Here is a 19,103-nt window from a genome sequence, read left to right on the forward strand (position 1 = left end):
AATGGAAGGTTATTTGGTGTCGATACAAAAGTGTCCCAACCGACCCCGCTCTCCCCTACTGGGCCAGCAGGTGCTGCATAAACAGTATGCTTGTTGATGAATAAGAAATCACTCATTTTTAAAATGATTGAAAATACATGTTCCTTCAGAGCACTGCTGCTGAATGAACTTGGAGCTACCTTTCAGTGATGCCTGGCTAACACCTGAGCATCATCACTGAACATTCAGTCGTCAAGGCCAAAACCTGCGCACTCTCTGCGAACATAAAATAATCAGTCTCGTCCTTGACACTGAAGCCTTCCGTTTTTTCTCACAACATCCCCCCACCTGCAGCTGCAGAGAGCATAGTTTGTCAGGGATTAACCAAACCACAGAGCTGGTAGGAACTGTCTTCCCACTGCTCAAGAGATAGAGGAAAGAAGAACTGCACCCTCTAATTTTCTACATGGGTCGGCTACAGCTGAATTACAATGTATTTAAGAGATCCACAACAGTCAGCTGGCATGGTTAAGTTGATGTATGAGGGGGAAGTACAAACTGTACAGAAGGTGTGGTCCTGGGGGTTGGAGAAGAGCTCTAGTTGCAGTAATTATTTTGATGAGTTTTTTTTTTAAATCCTGTGATAACCACTGGACAGGCCATGTTTAATTCTCTTAATAAGCCATCGCTTTTCAGGACATGGATTACACGTGTCACAGGCCAAGTTCTTCATCTGGCAGCGTACCTATCATTTCAGATTTTATAATTTGGCATGTGAACACCGCATCCCGACAACATCCAGCAAACCTTCAAAAAAAAAAAAAAACGTCTCCATGGGGAGTTTTCCAAATCTTTTTCACTTGGAGCCATAATGCCCCGTGGTAAGACTCATAACAAGGTATCAAACAGCTCTTCAAAACATGTTTCCCTACATTCCACGGGAAAAGCAACGTGGTGTGGCGTAGCGCCCTTGTGACTGTGATTTGTGCCAAATGGCACACTGTCATGACGTGTCAGGGTCAACCAATCTGCTCTCAAACACTGACAGAGGCTTTTTCAGAGACAGCCCTTTATCCCAGAGTCAACAGTGAGATAATGCTTGTTGTGAGATCACAGGTTGGAAACATGCAGTCAGTATGTCTAGGAACACAACAGATGGATTTTCTCAGAGATTCACCAGCAAATAAAGAACTTTTTTTGACGTATATACATATAGTTTAGTATTGTATATATACTAGGCAAAGGCTAAAGGCCAGTCCAAGCTTTTAATCCTGCTGTCTACTCATATCACATGGCTGAGAACATAGGATAACAACTAATCACAGCAAAGGAGAACAAAAAGATATTGAATATAGGCCATGGTCACACTGTCCTGTCATACATGTGTACACGCAAAAACCCATATGACACGATCCAAGCTTTCATTTGAATAACACTACAAATTGTAAAAACACCCATAACAACCCATATTTGCACTGCCTTTTGTTTCCCCATTTGAGAAACAGAGCGCCTGTCAGTCACGCAGTCGTTACACATCTGTTGTTATTTTGCACAATCTAAAACGAAAGGTTCTCATTAAGTCAATCGCTCTGTACTGGTCCTGGGTTTCAATGCTTATTTTTTGTGATGAATTATTCACACTGTGTTCCTTGTTTGGAACAGACTCAGGGGACACACCACAGTGAGAGGAAGGGAGGAGGAAGAGGAGGGGAGGGAGGAAAGAGAGAGATAGAAAAGTTGTTTGAATCTGTTTTAACTGTCAGATCAATGCGTCACTGTGTGGAACAGCAGATAGATTCACATAATAATATTCAACATATCTGCCTCTCCGTAGAATCAGATCAGGTGTCACTAATATTACAGGATAGGGGTTTAAGAGAACGTGGTTCAAAGTAAATCAGATGGTTAAATAAGTCATTTATTTAAAGAATGATTAATGTTGACCAAAATGCTATACTGAGAAGATCAGGTACATTTCTATAAATTGATGAATGAATCAATTAATGAAAATAAATATATACCTCCCAAACAACCTGGACTGCCTGTGCCAAAACTAGGAAATATAGAACATTTTCTTATTCTAAAATTGTTTGAATATAATATTTTTGTTATATATAGGCCTACATAAACTGTGAAAGCACAGTTCAAAGAACACAAAACAGATACAATAGGAACAATCACAGTCATGTGTGTAGATTGAGTAATGAAACAGATCTTCTTGACAGGATTTTAAAAGTAATCTGAGGAATAAAATCTCATAGTGCAGTGATTCCCAACCAGGAGTACTTCTGCATTTTCCTGATGGGGGTACGAGGAAAGCTCAACTCATTAACTCAACTAAATTTCAACAGAAATTATGACTTGATTAAAGGAACAGTGTGTAACATTTCAGGGGATCTATTGGCAGAAATGGAATATAATATTCATAACTATGTTTTCATTAGTGTATCATCACCTGAAACTAAGAATCTACAGTAGCCCAGAACGGACAAACCAAACACTGGCTCTAGAGAGAGCCTTTCACGTTTTTACGTTAACTGAAGGCCACCGTAGTTCTCCGACATGCTTGTGAAACTGCGGTAACGTGAGCCGTAGAGAGCAAAACCGTGGTACCGCCAGCCACCGTCTGACTTCTGTTGCTCCTAAAGAAGTGTTATTATGGTAAGGATGGCCTCTGAGTGTGGCGAACAGCGTTATCAGTTTTGCACTCTGCAGCTCACGTTACTGCAGTCTTGGAAAGGGAGGAATGATTGGAGGGGTACTCAATCTGCAACCTCACCATTAGATATCACTAAATCCTACACACTCTATCTTTAAAAGATATGCATACATGTTTTTGTTAGGAGGAAAATAAACAGCCAAATAAGATTACAATTTTTTTGATGCTGATCTTAAGTAAATTTACAATAATTTATGCAGTGTCTTAAAAACAAATAAAAGACTGCTTCTTTACATCCACAGCACACATCAGTGAATATAGTTGTCTCCCATCATAAATAACTATCTTTATGTCTGCCTCATAGCTATAGGTGCAGTGCAATAAGTCACCTGCTTTGAAATTGCAGCCTCTGGAAAGGCTGCAGTTTCTATATTCCTGAGATGAACCACAGTTTTACTCTGTGTATTCAAAATCCAACTTAAGTTTTGGCTTACTTCCAAGCAAAAGAAATGAACTCATTCAACTTGCACGTCTAATCCTAAATATTTCCCCATTTCCCACATCGTCACACTAAATGATTACCGCTAAGCTAAATACCTGCATGTCACTTACTGTGAGCGTATGCCATGACTATTGCTTTGCATCTGACATGTAGAAAGCTCTTTGCAGCAAAACGCCACTTAAGACACGGTGAGACCTTGCATTTATTATTTAGCTAATTGAACTTGCTGCTGTTCAGCAACACGATGAAAAAGCAAATGAACTTGCATCTGTTACTGCACGGATGTGTGTGTTTCCCTTCCTTTTGTTTCTTTTTTTCTGATACATCAGCACTTCTTTGCCTTCCATCCATCACGTCCTATCAGCAGCCTCCCTCTCTCGCTCACCTCAAACTCTGGCCCTCGTCCAGATGAGGATCGACCCAGCTGTAAATCTAATTTCCATGATTCTCTGTAGGGCTTTTGGTTTTACAGCCTTACACAGTGCAAAGAAAACATGGCTGTTTCATAGCGTGGTCTATCCCGCTGTAGGACTTTCTCATTCTAGAGAAGTTTAAAACCTACTGATTAGCAAAAAGGACATGCTCAAGAATGTGCTGGCACTGTACTGGCAGCTGAGACAGAATCAGATTGGTCTCAGATTTCAGTGCAACACCAGCACAGGTATTAAAAGCCTGTGGAAAGTCTGCATATATACGATATTCGCGCCACACCATGGATTGATTCCATTCCTATTGACTCACACTGGTGCGAGACACATTGTAAATGAGACCAATTGCTCATTTTATTGAGCGTAAGGGTATTAGGTTCTGCATCTGTTGGCTGAGCTCTGACAGTCACAAGGAAGTGTCTCTGGCTGCCAGGGTCTCTCTCTCTCTCTCTTCCTCCTCCCTTCTTCCTCAAACACACACTTAAACATCTATCTGAAATTAAATGATGCTATAAAGACAGCGGAGATGACATAGCAATGCCCATTTCCTTGCCCTGTAAAACTGCATCTGAACTACTATATATTGTAATTACGTGTCAAATGGCAACTTTAATCGCCACATAAAACACAATAAACACCCCTCGTTGTGGCATGACGTAGGATGACATTATGTAAAAGTGAAACTACGTGTGTGCGTTTTGGCTAGTGAAGTGGAAACAAAGGAGGGCATTCATTATTTATAAGGTCACTCAGGTGCTAACAATGCTTCAGCAGACTGTTATCTGACCGTGCATGCCTGAAACAGACGTGAAGTTTTTCTTTTATTGACTTGTTTCTGTGTGGATGTGCATCATTTCTGTTCTGCAAAGTTTATGTAAAGTCCCCCCCACCCCTCATATAGACAACATGCAATATGAGAAGAGATGAAAATGCAGAAAAACCACAGGGGGTGGATACTTCAACATGATCACCTTACACAAAAATGCAACAACACCACAAACTAAGGCTGCGGAAATTACCACAAAGTTGAATCAACACCGCCTTGACAGACAAAAAATTAACAATGTAAGCTTGAAAACTTGACTGCTGCTTTGAATTCCATAGTTTTCCAGGTCCATCTTTGAGCACTTGCTTGGCACTTATTGGAGTTTCCTATGTTTGGATTTAGATGCAATTATTTGCAAGAAAGCATGTATGAAAAACCCTGTGGTGGTGCAGAGAAATGTTGCATTCTCTCATTTTCTTGCAGTTGTAATTTTGCAACCCACAATCTATTCTACTTTTAAAAAAATGGTCACATATAAAGCTTAGTGTTGCACAGCACACAATTTACCTGTTTCCCTTTAAAAAAAAAAAGAGCATGGTTTCAAATGTCTTACCTCAGTCCCACTTCCCCTGTTGCTGCTGCTCATCCTTTCCCCATGTGTATGGTACTGCACCTCAGCTGCAGGCTGCAGCGCTGAGAAACTGAGCTTCAAAGTGTCCTGTTGTACAGGGGGAGAGAAGCCTGCATGCACAGCCTACCTGACAGTAGCAGATGCACACGCAGTTTGTCTATTATGTGCCATGACAACAGTGTATATATATATAAACTGGGAAATAAAAGTTCGGAAACTTGTGTTTGGTCGATTATTTCTCTGTTGTTACAATGCTAATTGGCATTGTATTTTCCATGTTTGGAAAGCCTGTTTATTTACCTTCACAATGATGTACAACTTGTTAGGATCATGCATTTGTGGGATGAGCAGCACATCTGATTATGTGGGTAGCGCCCAAGAAAAATTTGCCAAAATGCTAACTAACAAAACAAGGCTTGTCATCATTGAAGGCCATCTCATTGCAGTGAGATATCGGGATGAGATTCTGCAGCCAGTGGCGATCCCATATCTCCACAATCTGGGACCTAACTTCATCCTCTAAGATGACAACGCTTGCCCCCACAGAGCCAGGGTTATCACAGAGCCAGGGTTATCACAGAGCCAGGGTTATCACAGAGACAGGGTTATCACAGAGCCAGGGTTATCACAGAGCCAGGGTTATCACAGACTACCTCCACAATGTGGGAGTAGAGAGAATGGAACGGCCTGCCAAGAGTCCAGACCTCAACCCAATTCAACACTTGAGGGATCAGCATTTTGGCAAATTTTTCTTGGGCGCTACCCACATAATCAGCTGTGCTGCTCATCCCACAAATGCGTGATCCTTACAAGTTGGACATCATTGCGAAGGTAAATAAACAGGCTTTCCAACGATGTTAAATACAATGCCAATTAGCATTGTAACAACAGAGAAATAATCCACCAAACACAAGTTTCCAAACTTTTTTTCCCCAGTTTATATATCTATATATATATATATCTATATAGGGATAGTGTGCAGCAGCAGGCTGTTGAGCTCTGAGTGAGGGGCAGAGAGAGACATGTGATTGGATGAGTTGGTATAGGGCGTTTTACAGACGATATAACAGGCTTTTGCAAGGAATAATCATTTAACTGCTTTGTCATCCACTATAACATTGATTATAAAAAGTCTGGTGTCCCTCTTGTAATGTTTAAACCAGTGCAGCAGCAGTACATGAGTGTTTCTGTGTGGTGTCCCGGCAGCGTGCCGTGTGATTGGCCGGTCCGGTCCTCTCAGTCGTTACCAGGGGCGTGGTGGTGGAGCCACAGCGAGGCTGAATGGGAAACACATTTGTGTGCCTCCTCACACCGTTGTAACCTTAATGAAGGGGAGAGAGACACACGATGACAAGCGAAAACAGTTTGTCGGCGTGAATTAATTGCTCGAGTGGAGGAGGCAAACTAAAATCTCTCCAGTCAGTCTTTTAAAGCGGCTCCGCATTAACCAGCAGAAACCTGCACACACACAGAGAGAAGAGGAGTCTGCATCGTTAGCTGCTGCAACCCGAAGAGGAGGGATGCGAAGGAGGACTTGAAAGGAGATAAATACAACATATTCAGCATTTTTTATCTCGTCAATATGCTGTCTGTGTTCACTTAGCAATCACTGAGTTGTTTGTGGTCATTTGAGTGTCCTTTTGTAGGTGAAAATGGGGATATTATGCAGATAAGGGCGTTTTTTTTTTTTTTTTAAAGTCCACCTTTCTGCCTGTGGACAGTCGGGCTAACGTTAGCGAGGTTTGTGTCGTGTATCTTTAACACACTGAGGTGGTTTTAGTCGGGTTTTCTTCGCTTTTTCAACAATAGGTAAGTCCCATCTTTTGTTCTAAGGTAATAAAATGTTTGAAGATAAGCTAACCTATTGTTAAATGAGTGTTAATGGTAAATTAGCACCAACAAACCAAGCTAGTTGCTGAACTAAACTTGTGTCGTCAGAGAGGCAGCTTTGCTAGTTTCTTCTTCACCTGGTTGATGTTCTGCTGCTAATATGCTTTTAAACTCGTGGGTTTTGTGTTTTAATCCACTTGCTTTTAATGACAACTTAAACTTAAATGACTTACACTTGTATAAACCCAATACATAGCTTCTACATTGCCTTACACACCTGAAATTGTGTGATTTTTGTTCCACTAAACTGGCAACATTTCTTCTTTTTTTGCAGCTCTTGATGAGATCTCGTCTGTCATCCATCCTCTCTGTTCATCTCTCTGCTGGCAAACTGCGTCACCGAGTGGTTGCTGCAGGTATTCATCTCTAAAGATCTGCTGCATGTCAGGAAGTTTGTGGCCATGGCACGAATGACCTGGAAACCAAAGTGACTGAACTTGTAAAATCACCTCTATGGAGCCAGAGGAGCCTAATTCAAACAACTCTGAGCAGCTCCTGAAGTATCCACCTGTACCCGACTCTCAGTGTGAACTGTCCATGAACATGTATGAGGCCATGGGTGATGGAAATGTCAATCATGTGGACTCAGTATTAGTGAGAGGTGGAAGTGACCCCAGTTTATACCCTTCCTCCAGCTATCAGAGGAATGTGCATCAGAGATTCATCCGGAGGAGCCTGTGGTTCTCAGACGCAGACGAGCAGGCCTTTGAGGCACCTGAGTGTGATAACAGGAATAAGGTCCTGAACATAAACCTGAGGACAATAGTGGACAGGACGCGGGGGACTAGTTCTGGGATACAGGAGGGCTCCAGCACTGAAAGTCAAGGTGGGCAAAAGGACAGTGCAACAGAGAGCGCCAGTGCTGATGAGGAGAAGGATAAAGGTGGAGATGCTTTGACTGTTACATGCAATGATGGTGGTAAAGCCGCTATCAAGGCAGCCAGTGAGGACAACGAGGAGGAGGCGGAGATGAAAGCAGTTTCCACATCCCCGGGAGGAAGATTCCTCAAATTTGACATAGAGCTGGGGAGAGGGTCCTTCAAGACGGTCTACAAGGGACTGGATACCGAGACCTGGGTAGAAGTTGCCTGGTGTGAGCTGCAGGTAAAGTACTAAAACTGTGCAGCTGATTTACAATCTATCTATGTGACACCCCAAGCATATTCAGTAGGGATGCACCGATCCAACTTTTTCAGTCCCGATACCAATAGAGATAGTTGGGCTTTGGGTGTCGGCTGATACCGAGTACCGATCCGATACCAGTGTTAATAAATTAAAGTAAATTAATAAGCAGTATGACTCACTGTGTGGAAGTGACTGGAATCTTTTATGTGTAAGGCAACATCAGGCTGGACTTAAATATTGCTTTCTAACTTTGTAAAACAAAATGTAACCAATAAATACATAGATATGAATTTGTTGAATTATTATGTATTATTCAAATAATAAGTAGTACACCACAAACTTGGTAAAAATCTTCAAAATTAACAGGAATTACGATTCAGGTCAACAACAAATTGTTCAAAACTTAAACAGGAATTCCCGTATATAATGAATATAGTATATAAACAATAGAATTCAATTTATAGATCGGCCCCATTGTCACCAATACCCGATCCAGCTATCTGAGTCAATATCGGCCCGATATCCGATCCGGTATATCAGTCAATCAATCAATCAATCAAGCTTTATTTATATAGCACCTTTCAAACAAGTCAAATGCAATTCAAAGTGCTATAGGTAAAGGGTATAGGTGCATCCCTAATATTCAGCAGCAACATATACCACCCTTTTTTCTCATTCTTATTCTTGCAGATGGGCGTGGGCCACAATTATAGTAATAACTATCTTCACATTCTTCTCTACAAGAAATACACAAGTTTCATTTCAATGAGTGATTTATATTGGTAGAGGAATGCCCGACTCTCACAGGAAGCCCCCTCTCTGTGCTCCCCGCTCTGTCGGTGAAGGTTCACACATGATGTTCAGCATAATGGTGATGTCTTCAGGGAGCTGTCAATCAGCCCTCGCGAGGGAGTCCGCCAAGTTGCAAATGGGTTACCACGAAGTTTTAAATGGTTTACACAGGAGAAGTGATTGACAACAAGCATTAGCTGCTGACGTGGAGACGCATACCACCACTAATGGCGATCAGCAGTTTTTGCAAATGCACAAGGAGTGTCTATCTTGTCTTGCATTACACAGGCGCAGGAAAATCACCAGCTTAGACTGTGCAAAGGTATTAACTAATTATTTCCGTCCTTTGGAGACTGCAGCAGGGATTACCTCTCTCTGCCTCTGTCTCCCAGGAGGCTTAAGGGGGAGTACAGTAAGCATGACTGGCCCCCTCAAAGAAAGAGAACTTCTACTGTGATTTGTTATTCTTTCAACGTTCAGATTAAAATAGTTGAGGATTAATTTCGAACACGTTTACCATCCTTCATATTTTCTCCTGTCATTTGCCTGTCTGATAATGTACAGTAATGGTTTTGAACACAGTGGACAGTGCAGGAGATGCTTGTGCGTGCTCTGTCCCAGCAGTGTGTCTGCATGTTATGAGCCGTGCTACTCCCTGCCTCCCTCCCTCTGTGCAACAGGAGGTAGGCAGACAGGAAGCAGCTGAAGTGCGCTGTAGCATGCTGGGAACCGTGTGGCGGTCCTGTGGCCTCAATGAATACTAATTCCTAAGGTACTGAAAACATGCTGCGCCACGCCAGTAACCTCAGTGACTAAAGAATGCACTGAAAGAACGAAACCTGTTTTGTCCGACAAAAAGGCAGTGACACACCTCATCACTGGAAAGGATTTTGAAGATAACATGCCATTGGCTAGGCATGCGTACAGATAGAGTAGCGCTGACATGATGACTTCATTTGAGTGATGATGTCATGCATGCTGATAGTAGCGGTGAGCAATCCCTCAATTTGACAACACTGAACTGCAATTGGACTCAGCGGATGATTAGGATGTCCTACAGGATGCAATTTACTCTATTTTATTCTCCCCTAGTGACACATTAAAAAACCCTCTAGTAACGGATGTTAATCACAATTCAAATCTTCCTTTCTCACATTCATGTTCTCATCTAGTTGCTCTTTCATATATTGTAGCTTTGAGCTCATAGTCCTCCTTAAAAACGGTTGGATAAGCAAAATACTATGCTGAGCCGATCGATGTGTTTCATCAGAGCGCTCTCCGGTTCATTAGCTTGCTGAGCGGATCAGAACCATTAATTGAGACTTTGTGTGCCTGAGTCAATAAGGTCCCATGTGCTGCCTTCCTCAGTTGATGAGAACTGCTTGTGATCTCATGTCGATTAACCCCGCTTTTATAAAATTGACTGTCCAGTGAGTTGGACTTTCTAAGTGGTTTATGACAAGCTGTTTAATATTAAACTATTAGAGTGGTGCTGAATTAGGTCAGAGAAATGAAGTGTGGTAGATCTGTAAACACAAAACTTATGAAATTGTAATTTTGATGTGGCAGTAGGCAGAATATTTTTGGCATCATTGGGCATAAATTCCATAATAACCTTTCAGCATATTGTTATTCAAGTGTTCTGAGAGAAAACTAGACTTCTGCACCTCCTCATGGCTCTGTTGTCAGGCTTTAAAAAATCTAGCCAGTGACGGGAGACTTTGGCCAATCGCAGGTCATTTCAGAGAGAGCGTTCCTATTGGCTGTTCATTGAACGGAGGCAGCCGTCAATCACTCACGAACTCCGATCAAACTGTCAAACTAGGCAGCACTGATCAACTATGAATCAATATTCCGTTTGCTCCGGCTGGTGGGCAGTGATGGGTATTTCCTCAACGGAGCTCAACATGGCAGCTGGGCCACAAACTTTGCAGCTAAACAGTACACTACGAGATGTTTCTGAAAACATTTTATGCGAGAAATAGGCATTATAGTGACAGAATATTGATTCATATTTGATCAGCGCTGCCTAGTTTGACCGTTTGATCGGAGTTCGCGAGTGATTGACGGCTGCTCAGAGACGGCAGGCTCTAGCTCGGCTCTAATCTAACCCTACCTCCAGTCAGTGAAATCTTGCAGATGCCATTAGGAGCACCGGAGGACACAGAGGCACATGAATGTTTTTTCAGGTTATCTGTCTCATGCACTACTGTCAAGATATAGTGACCATTTAATAAAATATAACTTTTTTTTTAATCATTTTCATATTTGCTCCAACCTGCCTACTCCAGCTTTTAGGGCTTCAACTAACGGTTATTTTCATTATTGAGTAATCTGCTGATTAATTGATTTGTTGATTTCCTTTCCTTGTCCCTTACATTACAGTAAATTGATTCTCTATGGATTTTGGACTGGTGGTCAGACAAAACTTGGGCTCTAAGAAATTGTAATGGGTATTTTTCACCCTTCTCTGGTGTTTGAGAAACCAAACAATTAATTGAGAAAATAATCAATGGATTAATTGATAATGAGAATAAAATGAAGCCTTATGTCAGGTGTCTTGTTTTGTCCGATGAGCAATCCAAAACCGATAAGTTATTGAGTTTGCTATAATGAAAGACCGAGAAAAACAGCAAATATTCATAATTGAGAAGCTAGAACTTTTGTCTATGGTAGTGAGAATAATTGAACACTGTCAACACATGCTTAAGACGTATGCCTGCAGATGAGCTTGCCACATTTCCCCCCGCCCCCAGTAGTGTTTTTTCTCACCGTCGATTGCTTTCTTTTTTTTTTAATCCTTCCTCTGAACACAGAGATTCTTTTTTATCTGGAGCGTCCACTCCTGAAACTTTTCTTGGACGCTTCTTAGGATTTTCTGCCATACTCCTAGCTGCTGCTCCATCGCTATGTTTTCTCTCTGTTTCTTCCCCCCCCACCCCCTCTTCCTGACACCTTTAGCTCTGGCTGGTTGACGGATAACACATCACTAGTGCGGGAAAGTCGCCACAGACACCAGACATTTCCCTGGCGGCGATGGGCTTAATCAGCATTGTGTGAACTTGTTTGGCAAGGGCTTGAATGCAACAGGCGTTATTTTATATGTAAAAGTCCCACACTCCAGCTTTAAACAATTAATTGATTATCAAATTGACAGAAGAGTAATCGCCAACATTTGATTAATCAACTAACTGTTTCAGCTCCAGTCATTTTGGATATTTCAGTGTATGTTTTAAGCTGCTATAGTACACAAAGCCACAATCAAAGTGCCATTTCATGTTAAGCCTTTTAGACAAGGTTTAGAGTTGCTTCATTGTGTGATGGTTAGGACTGAACATATCCTAAATTAGAGTAGGTTTTCTAAGTTCGGCCAGCGAATGTGCAGCAAATAAGATGTTTTATTGACTTTCTTAAAGAGAAATTTTAGAGTTTGTTGCTCCAGTGGGATTTACCAGCATGCTTAATGTTGTTGTGCGTCATGTAAGAAGTCACTTTAAAGACTGGTGGTCTGAGCCAAGAACCCACGCTGCCCACAATTACACCAGATCTTCTCAGTCATATTCAATAACATACTGCAAGTAAAGTACGGGTATCAACTAGTCTTAAGATTGCACCCAAAATAGTGAAGATTTGATGCCTGTGCTATGCATCACTCTTGTGTCGCATATAGACAATGGCTTTTTTACCTAGCTCAGTTAACTGTGGTGGAAGACAGATGAGCTCTCTGTGGAAGCAGATATGACTCTGTGATTTTCCACTGTTTTCCCTCCTTCCAGTGGTCACATGGCTTTCTTCCTAGAAATTTTAATCTGGTTCTGTGTTTATTCCCTCTGTCTCTCTTCCTCCTCCCTCCTCTCTCTCTCTCTCTATCCCCTTCCCCTTTCCTCCCATCCCCATCTCCCCCACATCTCTTTCCGTGCCAGGCTGCTGGCATAACACAGATGGCCCTGGCACAGGCAAGGTTGTTAATCTGAGAGAAAGATACCTATTGGGAGTTTTTTCTTCTAGAAGAAACCCTTCTTGTGTTTCTGTTTGCTTTGTCTCATTTTATTATTGCTCACTGGAATTTATTTTGTCAACTTTGGAAACTTCCTGTTTCTGCCAATTGTGGCTCTGTGTATAGATTATTATCTTGGTGTTGAATGCTGTGTGGGCGCACACTCATAGACACAGAGTTTACTTCTGACTTTGTTCAGACTTCTCTGTGGTATTTGGCAGTGAGCTTGTTGTTCTGTAGATTAGATCTGGTTCTCGGCTTGTGACTGCAGAGCTGGCAATGATATTATGGCAGTGAGTGTTTGCTGGAGATCTGGGCATCCTTGAAGCAAACAGACCCAGCAAACGACACCATGACTCACTAGGTCAATGTCTTGGTTCCAAACACTGGATTTTGCAGTAATGGCAGATTAGATTGAGCCATGCTACAAGGATGGTAATGTGAGCATAGTTTGTGGCTGTCTCTTTGGATTATCATGTATAGTGCTAACAACAACAACTCCTTCTTGACTGCTCAGATGGCAAAAGGAAAACATAGTTGGAGATGCTCAAGTGGGTCATTGGTTAAAGCCCATTTGGCTTTAAGTGGCCCAGGGAAGCAAGGGCAGCCAGAACCAGCGGCCAGATCCTCAGGCATGCCTGAGCTCTCGTGTCACTCAGCCAACTGAAAAGGGAAGGAGGACAGGCCTGTTAGAGCCACAGCAATGTGGCCTGTGGTATCGCTCCAACAGGCTTGTTGGAAAGAGGCTAGTTAATGGAATCTAAATCATACGCTGGTTAGCGTTATTAAACATTCTTGCACAGATCAGAAAAATGTATGATTTTAAAAAAGCGTACTTGTCAGTGTCATGTTATCAGTTTTACATTTTTGTACGGGCTCACACAAAACAATATAACCTGGCATGTTGGTTTAGTCTGACACCATGGCCTTAGTCCCACACATTGTCGAAAAGGGAAAGATGCCAGGGAATAATGTTCCATAAACTGCTCACTTTTAATCTAAACTAATTTATGCTTTGTGCAACCAATTTTTGTATATATTTAGCAACAGCTGGTGGGAACCCCAGCATGCACACACCCCACTTACAGTAAAACTGGTTTGAAAATTAGAGCGTTGTGAAATTCGGGAAGTTCTCTTCCTCATTTACTAAAGTTGAAGAGCCCACCAGCAAGGTTTTACTTATTCAGACAGTTATAGCTATTTGTAAGAAAATCTGCATAATTCAGAACGCTTATATAAGTTTGATATGCTTGGCAGGAAAAGCTTCAATATACAGAGTTGGACATAATTAAAGAAACACCTTCCAGCACACTGCAGTAGCCCAGTATCCAGTTGTTGAAGCTCATAATGCTAGTAGGATGGTTTGTTTTGTCTCTTTTAAGGCCACAGTTTGTAGTGTTGTTAAGCAAATATCTGTTCTGTATTTCAGTCAGTTTTGTTGAGGATCTGTGTGGGCCTACTGTTCCTCTTGCCGATGGATTTGGCATGTGTTTTCATACTTGAGACTTTTCCCAGAGTCATTGGTGACATTATGAGATGTCTTTTTTTGCCTGAAACAGTCCACCCTGTCCAAAACCAAATGCTTTTCAGTTTACTTATTGATCAAAATAGTTGCAGATTAAAATTTCTGTCAATTGTTTCTGTTCTACTACATTACCATGTTAACCATTAATGCACCGGCAATCTGACCTCTTGCATCCCTGTGTGCTCCATTAATTTGACTTAAAAACAGACTTTTGTTAAAGCTGACACATACTGCTCTCAGTTATATCAAGTGTCCAAAAATATGGAATTATGCTTGCTGTGCCTTCATATCTGATCGATTGTTATCGTATTGTCTTCAGTGATCATACCAGGATTCACTGAGCAACCTCCAGACACACCTCTAGCATACATACAACTTTGAACTCAGGAAAATGTAACTAGCTTAAACGGCCTTTGACCTCCCTCGTCCCTCACCCAGCAATAGAAAGTGTCTCAACAGCTCATTAAGACGAGTAATCCCTTTTGGAATTTAAGCAGGTTATATATATGAATGAATTTGGAGCACCTCTGTATCCTGTTAAAGCCTCCTGCTTACTGTAGGCTCTGTGGTATGAACACAAGAATTATTTTTAATACGCACTCTAGTTGACCTCTGCATCACTAAGCTGTTTACTTACTAATGAGTGAAAAACAAATGGCCACACAGTAGCCCTTACTAACTGTAATCTGTTAGCGCTTATTTTGACAGCTCATTTTATATGTAAAGTCTCTTATGTTCAATGCCTGTTTGATAGATGAGCAGAGTTTCTCTCTGATTTTTTTCTGCTGTTGAGCTAATCATCACTGTTAAAATTGTGAAGTTTGTGTGGCTGGGCTATACGTGCAATTTGTACACGTCTTGCACCTCCCCAGGGGTTTTCACTGTATGCGAGCTTGCAGAGGTTTTCCCTGGCTTACCTACTGAACCTTAGTTTATTTATTTTTATGGAAAGTACACTGAAACAAACAAGTTAATGCACCAGGCCCTAGATAGGAAGCACATGCAGTTGCTATGTTGCATGAAATATATACTTAATACCAGAAAATTCAGAGTAAATCCTAACTTTATGAATCTTATCATATTCATCTGCGTCAGAGAGTTGCTGATTCAAGCCTGTGGTCATTTTAAAGGCTGTAGTTAGTGGTGATGTTGCACTGGGTTGACTTGTACTGAAAGGTGTTTATTGTATTATGTGCACCATTGGCAAAATATTAGAAAAATGAGGGAGAAAGGCAAAATGATCTGTTCATCTGGCTGTCCTGTTTATAATACAGTATATAGACAGGTAGCTGTACAGCTTGTATATGCACAGCCTATATATAATAGGACTCCAAAAAAAAAAAAATCAGATCAGGGTTTTTCCTGGCTCAAAATGAGGCGGAGGTGGTACCATCCAGAATTTGATGAGACTGTACTGGTTGGATTTTAAATTTAAATGCATCAATCTGGTGCACTTTGAGAGCAAAATGAAGAGGCTAGATCTATGAAGAACCTTGTGCTCTTGTAAACAATGTTGTGCTCTAGCACTAAATACATTTAGGCTAGTACTGTACTTAAGTACAATTTTGAGGTACTTGTACTTTACTTGAGTATTTCCATTTTATGTAACTTTATAGCCCACTTCTACTCCACTGTATCTCAGAGGGACATATTGTTCTTTTAACTTTAATATATTTATTTGATAATATTAGTTACTAGCTACTTTGCAGATTCAGATTCTTACAAAACAAAATATAAATCAACTTATAAACTGTGGTGTTGGTTGGTCTGTTACACCAGTACTTTGACTCTCCCCTTCATCATTGGCTCCGTCCTCCTGCAGCAGTTGTCCTATATTCTGTCTACGGTCAAACTTGACAAATTTGGCAGCACCTTGTTAATGTAGTGAATTATGACTTTATTGGCCAGCAATGTTAAGATAGCATATCCTCCTGCTGCTATGCTGTCTTTTTACCTATGACAACCTTGGAGTAGTAGTTGCAGTTACTGTACAGTTGGCAATTTGATGCATTTAACACAGCATTCTTGAAATTGGTTTTATTATTGATGACCAGGACAAGTTTTGTTAACAGTACCTCGGACATTAAAAGAGAAGACTGCTTTTAAATTCTCCATGCGGGGAAAAACCCTTGCTCGAGTTTTGCCTGTGTGGTGTTTAGTCTGGTTTAGGGTTTTGTGCTGAATCAAGGCTGTCTCTCTGGCACTGTGCCCCCACACTGCAGCGACTGATGAAATGATCAAGGGAGAGGGGGTAGACCAGGCCGCCCAGTTTGTCTCAGGACATTTCTACCCAGCGCACCACTCTTCTCTGCCTTGTCTCAGCTCCAATCCTCGTCATCAGTGATGTGGGAAAAAGACTGTCCATCCTGCACACTCTCACTTTCTGGCTTGCACCAGTCCTCGCTGGGCATTGAGCACATTTGTGAATATTTGACTCAAGCGGCTGGGTGAAATTGCCACCCTGGGTATCATAGCACCACAGCTATTCATATTAACTACTCTATGGTTTTTACAATGGGTCCGAGTATCTGTGTGTTACCATTAAGCATGGATGTTTGGTGTCTGTGCAGAACGTGTGTCTTGAAGATGTCACCACCAGCTGTCGGGCCTCAGGTCTACTATGAAGTCTTGATAATTTGAAATGAAAAAGTTAAGAAAACATGGCCTATTTAGATTTTTGCAGCTTGGCTGTATAAGCATTCATATAACTAGTTTCAGCACTACTGAAGAGGAGCATCAAGGAAAACAGTGTTATTTACGGTACTTTAAATCTCAGTGACTTACCTTGTTAGCAGGGTGAGGGAGGTTAACAGGTCTGTTTGCTGTGCATCTGATCGAAACCAATTTTCTCGCAGAAGGTTTTGGGGACTTTGGGTTGGGGATCAGGCATCTTGTCTTGTAATCAATTCAGTCAGAAGATGACGGCCTAAACAGTAATCACACTTATTTGCTGTGTGAAATAATCACGATGCTTTTTCCCTGAAGGTTAATGTTTTATTTCATAAAAGTGTAAACTTTTCTCTGCTGTTTTTCTGCGACAACCAATAGGACACAGTGGGACTCCTCACTTTGTCTCTTTCTCTGTTCCACTGTGTGTCCAAGATTGGAGCCCAGCTAATACACAGACAGGCCCGTATTATCCGTATATATTGGCTTTAGTGCTGAAAAGATAAGGCGATTATTCAAATCAAATCGCAAATATGCCATACATTCTATGGTTCCAGCTTCTCAAACGCAACGATTTTCCACTTTTCTCTAGTTTATGTTATGTGTTATGTGAGTAAATTGAATATATTTGGGTTTTGGATTGTTGGATGTACAAAACAAGCAAGACATCACGTTGGGTTATTATGGGAAATGCCCAAATGATTTTCAAATTTTTTACCTATCTTCTGACTTTTTATAGACTAAATGATTTTTTGGTTAATCAAAGAAATAATGGACGGATTAATCAATAGTTTTCTTAGTTGCAGATGTATCCAGTTAGTATATACATATATTTATATATTTATTTATTTATATATTTTTATGTTTCTTTTTTATCATATTTATACCATTTTTATCTTATCGGTAACATTTTGACTTTACTTGTTTTGTTATTTCTAGAAAATGAGTTTCCAAATTCCAGTAAAGTTTACAATTCAAATTTGCTGTTATCTTATATTTTCCGTTACAGTCAGCTTTGATAATTAAGGTCAGCCGATGACTCATCTGATTCTTAAAACTCGTATTAATATCAGCATTGACCTCTAAAAACCCAGCGTTAATCATGCTCTAAACAAAGATCAGTCAGTTGTCACGGCCGTTGCATAAGAAGCTTTAATCTATTGAGGAGGCAAGTGTGTAATCAGAAATTTTTCTTTATCTCGGTGTCAAAGAACTGTTTGTTCGTCAGCCTACACATTTAGTCTGTGACAGGAAAGAGGTTTATAGGAGGTTTGTGTGGCCTAATCCAAATTGGCTCACTCCCGGTCACAATCGGCCCGACGCATAGTTATACACTTAAACACCTACGCAAACCTTCACTGTAGTCTGCTGATAGTTAGTTTTAGTCATAAGTGCAGCTGTGACATAATGCGTTTTTGTTTTCCTGTTTCTTTCCTGTTAACTAAGGGTGCTGGGGGTGTGGTGGTGTCAGTCATACGTCTCCTCCTCATAGCTTCTCCTTATCTGTCTCCCCTCATTTTTCTAATCTCACTCCCTTCACACCAAGCAGAGTAGCCATTTGGCCATAGGCAGATTTTAATAGTACTGTTGTCTTATTAAAACAGTGTCTGGCTTGTCATATTCGACATTGTTCCTGTCTTTTAGGCTCCTCCTTGACAATGTTTGGTGATAACTCTCTCCTTTTAGCCTTACAGCAGTCACATCAGCTCTTCCTTGTTTAAAATGTGCCCCCCTGAGTGCCAGTGTACCAATTAACACAGCTTGGGTGTAGTGTGTGAGGGTAACAGTGAAATAGAGATAACAGAGTGACTGGCACAGCTGCTGGTCAAATTCTCCCGCAGTCATGACTGATGGGACACCATCTAGCTGTGGGCAGTGTGCTGGCTCATGGCTCGCCCTGCACCAGCTTTTGTCACGGCAGCGGTGCTGCAATAGTCATTTGTTATTTAGGATGGGTGCAGAGGGTGGCAGGGTGGCCAAGTAATTTTGCATACCTCCTTAATCCTAGCAACCTTAATTATTCCAAACATCCTCATTATAGAAATATCTAAGCTGTGAATAAGACGCAGCTTTTAGGGATGGTGTTCTGTATCATTCTGACCTCCAGTAAAGAGAATCATCCTGCATGGATCAATAAAGCAT

General features: G+C 41.2%; 1 protein-coding gene across 13 annotated transcripts in view; it reads left to right on the top strand.

Annotated features, from left to right (window-relative positions):
• The first annotated feature begins 6,142 nt into the window (after positions 1–6,142).
• Positions 6,143–19,103, top strand: part of LOC141772654 (serine/threonine-protein kinase WNK2) — a 48,907-nt gene continuing 35,946 nt past the window's right edge. For 6 of the 13 annotated variants that reach the window (XM_074643886.1, XM_074643891.1, XM_074643893.1 and 3 more), the window contains exons 1-2: positions 6,144–6,774; positions 7,130–7,959. In XM_074643886.1, coding sequence (XP_074499987.1) covers positions 7,309–7,959 — 651 coding nt within the window. In that variant the 5' untranslated portion in view covers positions 6,144–6,774; positions 7,130–7,308. Of the gene's footprint in view, positions 6,775–7,129; positions 7,960–19,103 lie in introns of all 13 variants that reach the window. The other 7 variants (XM_074643889.1, XM_074643887.1, XM_074643890.1 and 4 more) reach the window with 3 other exon arrangements.

Source organism: Sebastes fasciatus, chromosome 8 (assembly GCF_043250625.1).
Source record: "Sebastes fasciatus isolate fSebFas1 chromosome 8, fSebFas1.pri, whole genome shotgun sequence".
NCBI classification, from domain to species: Eukaryota; Metazoa; Chordata; class Actinopteri; order Perciformes; family Sebastidae; genus Sebastes; species Sebastes fasciatus.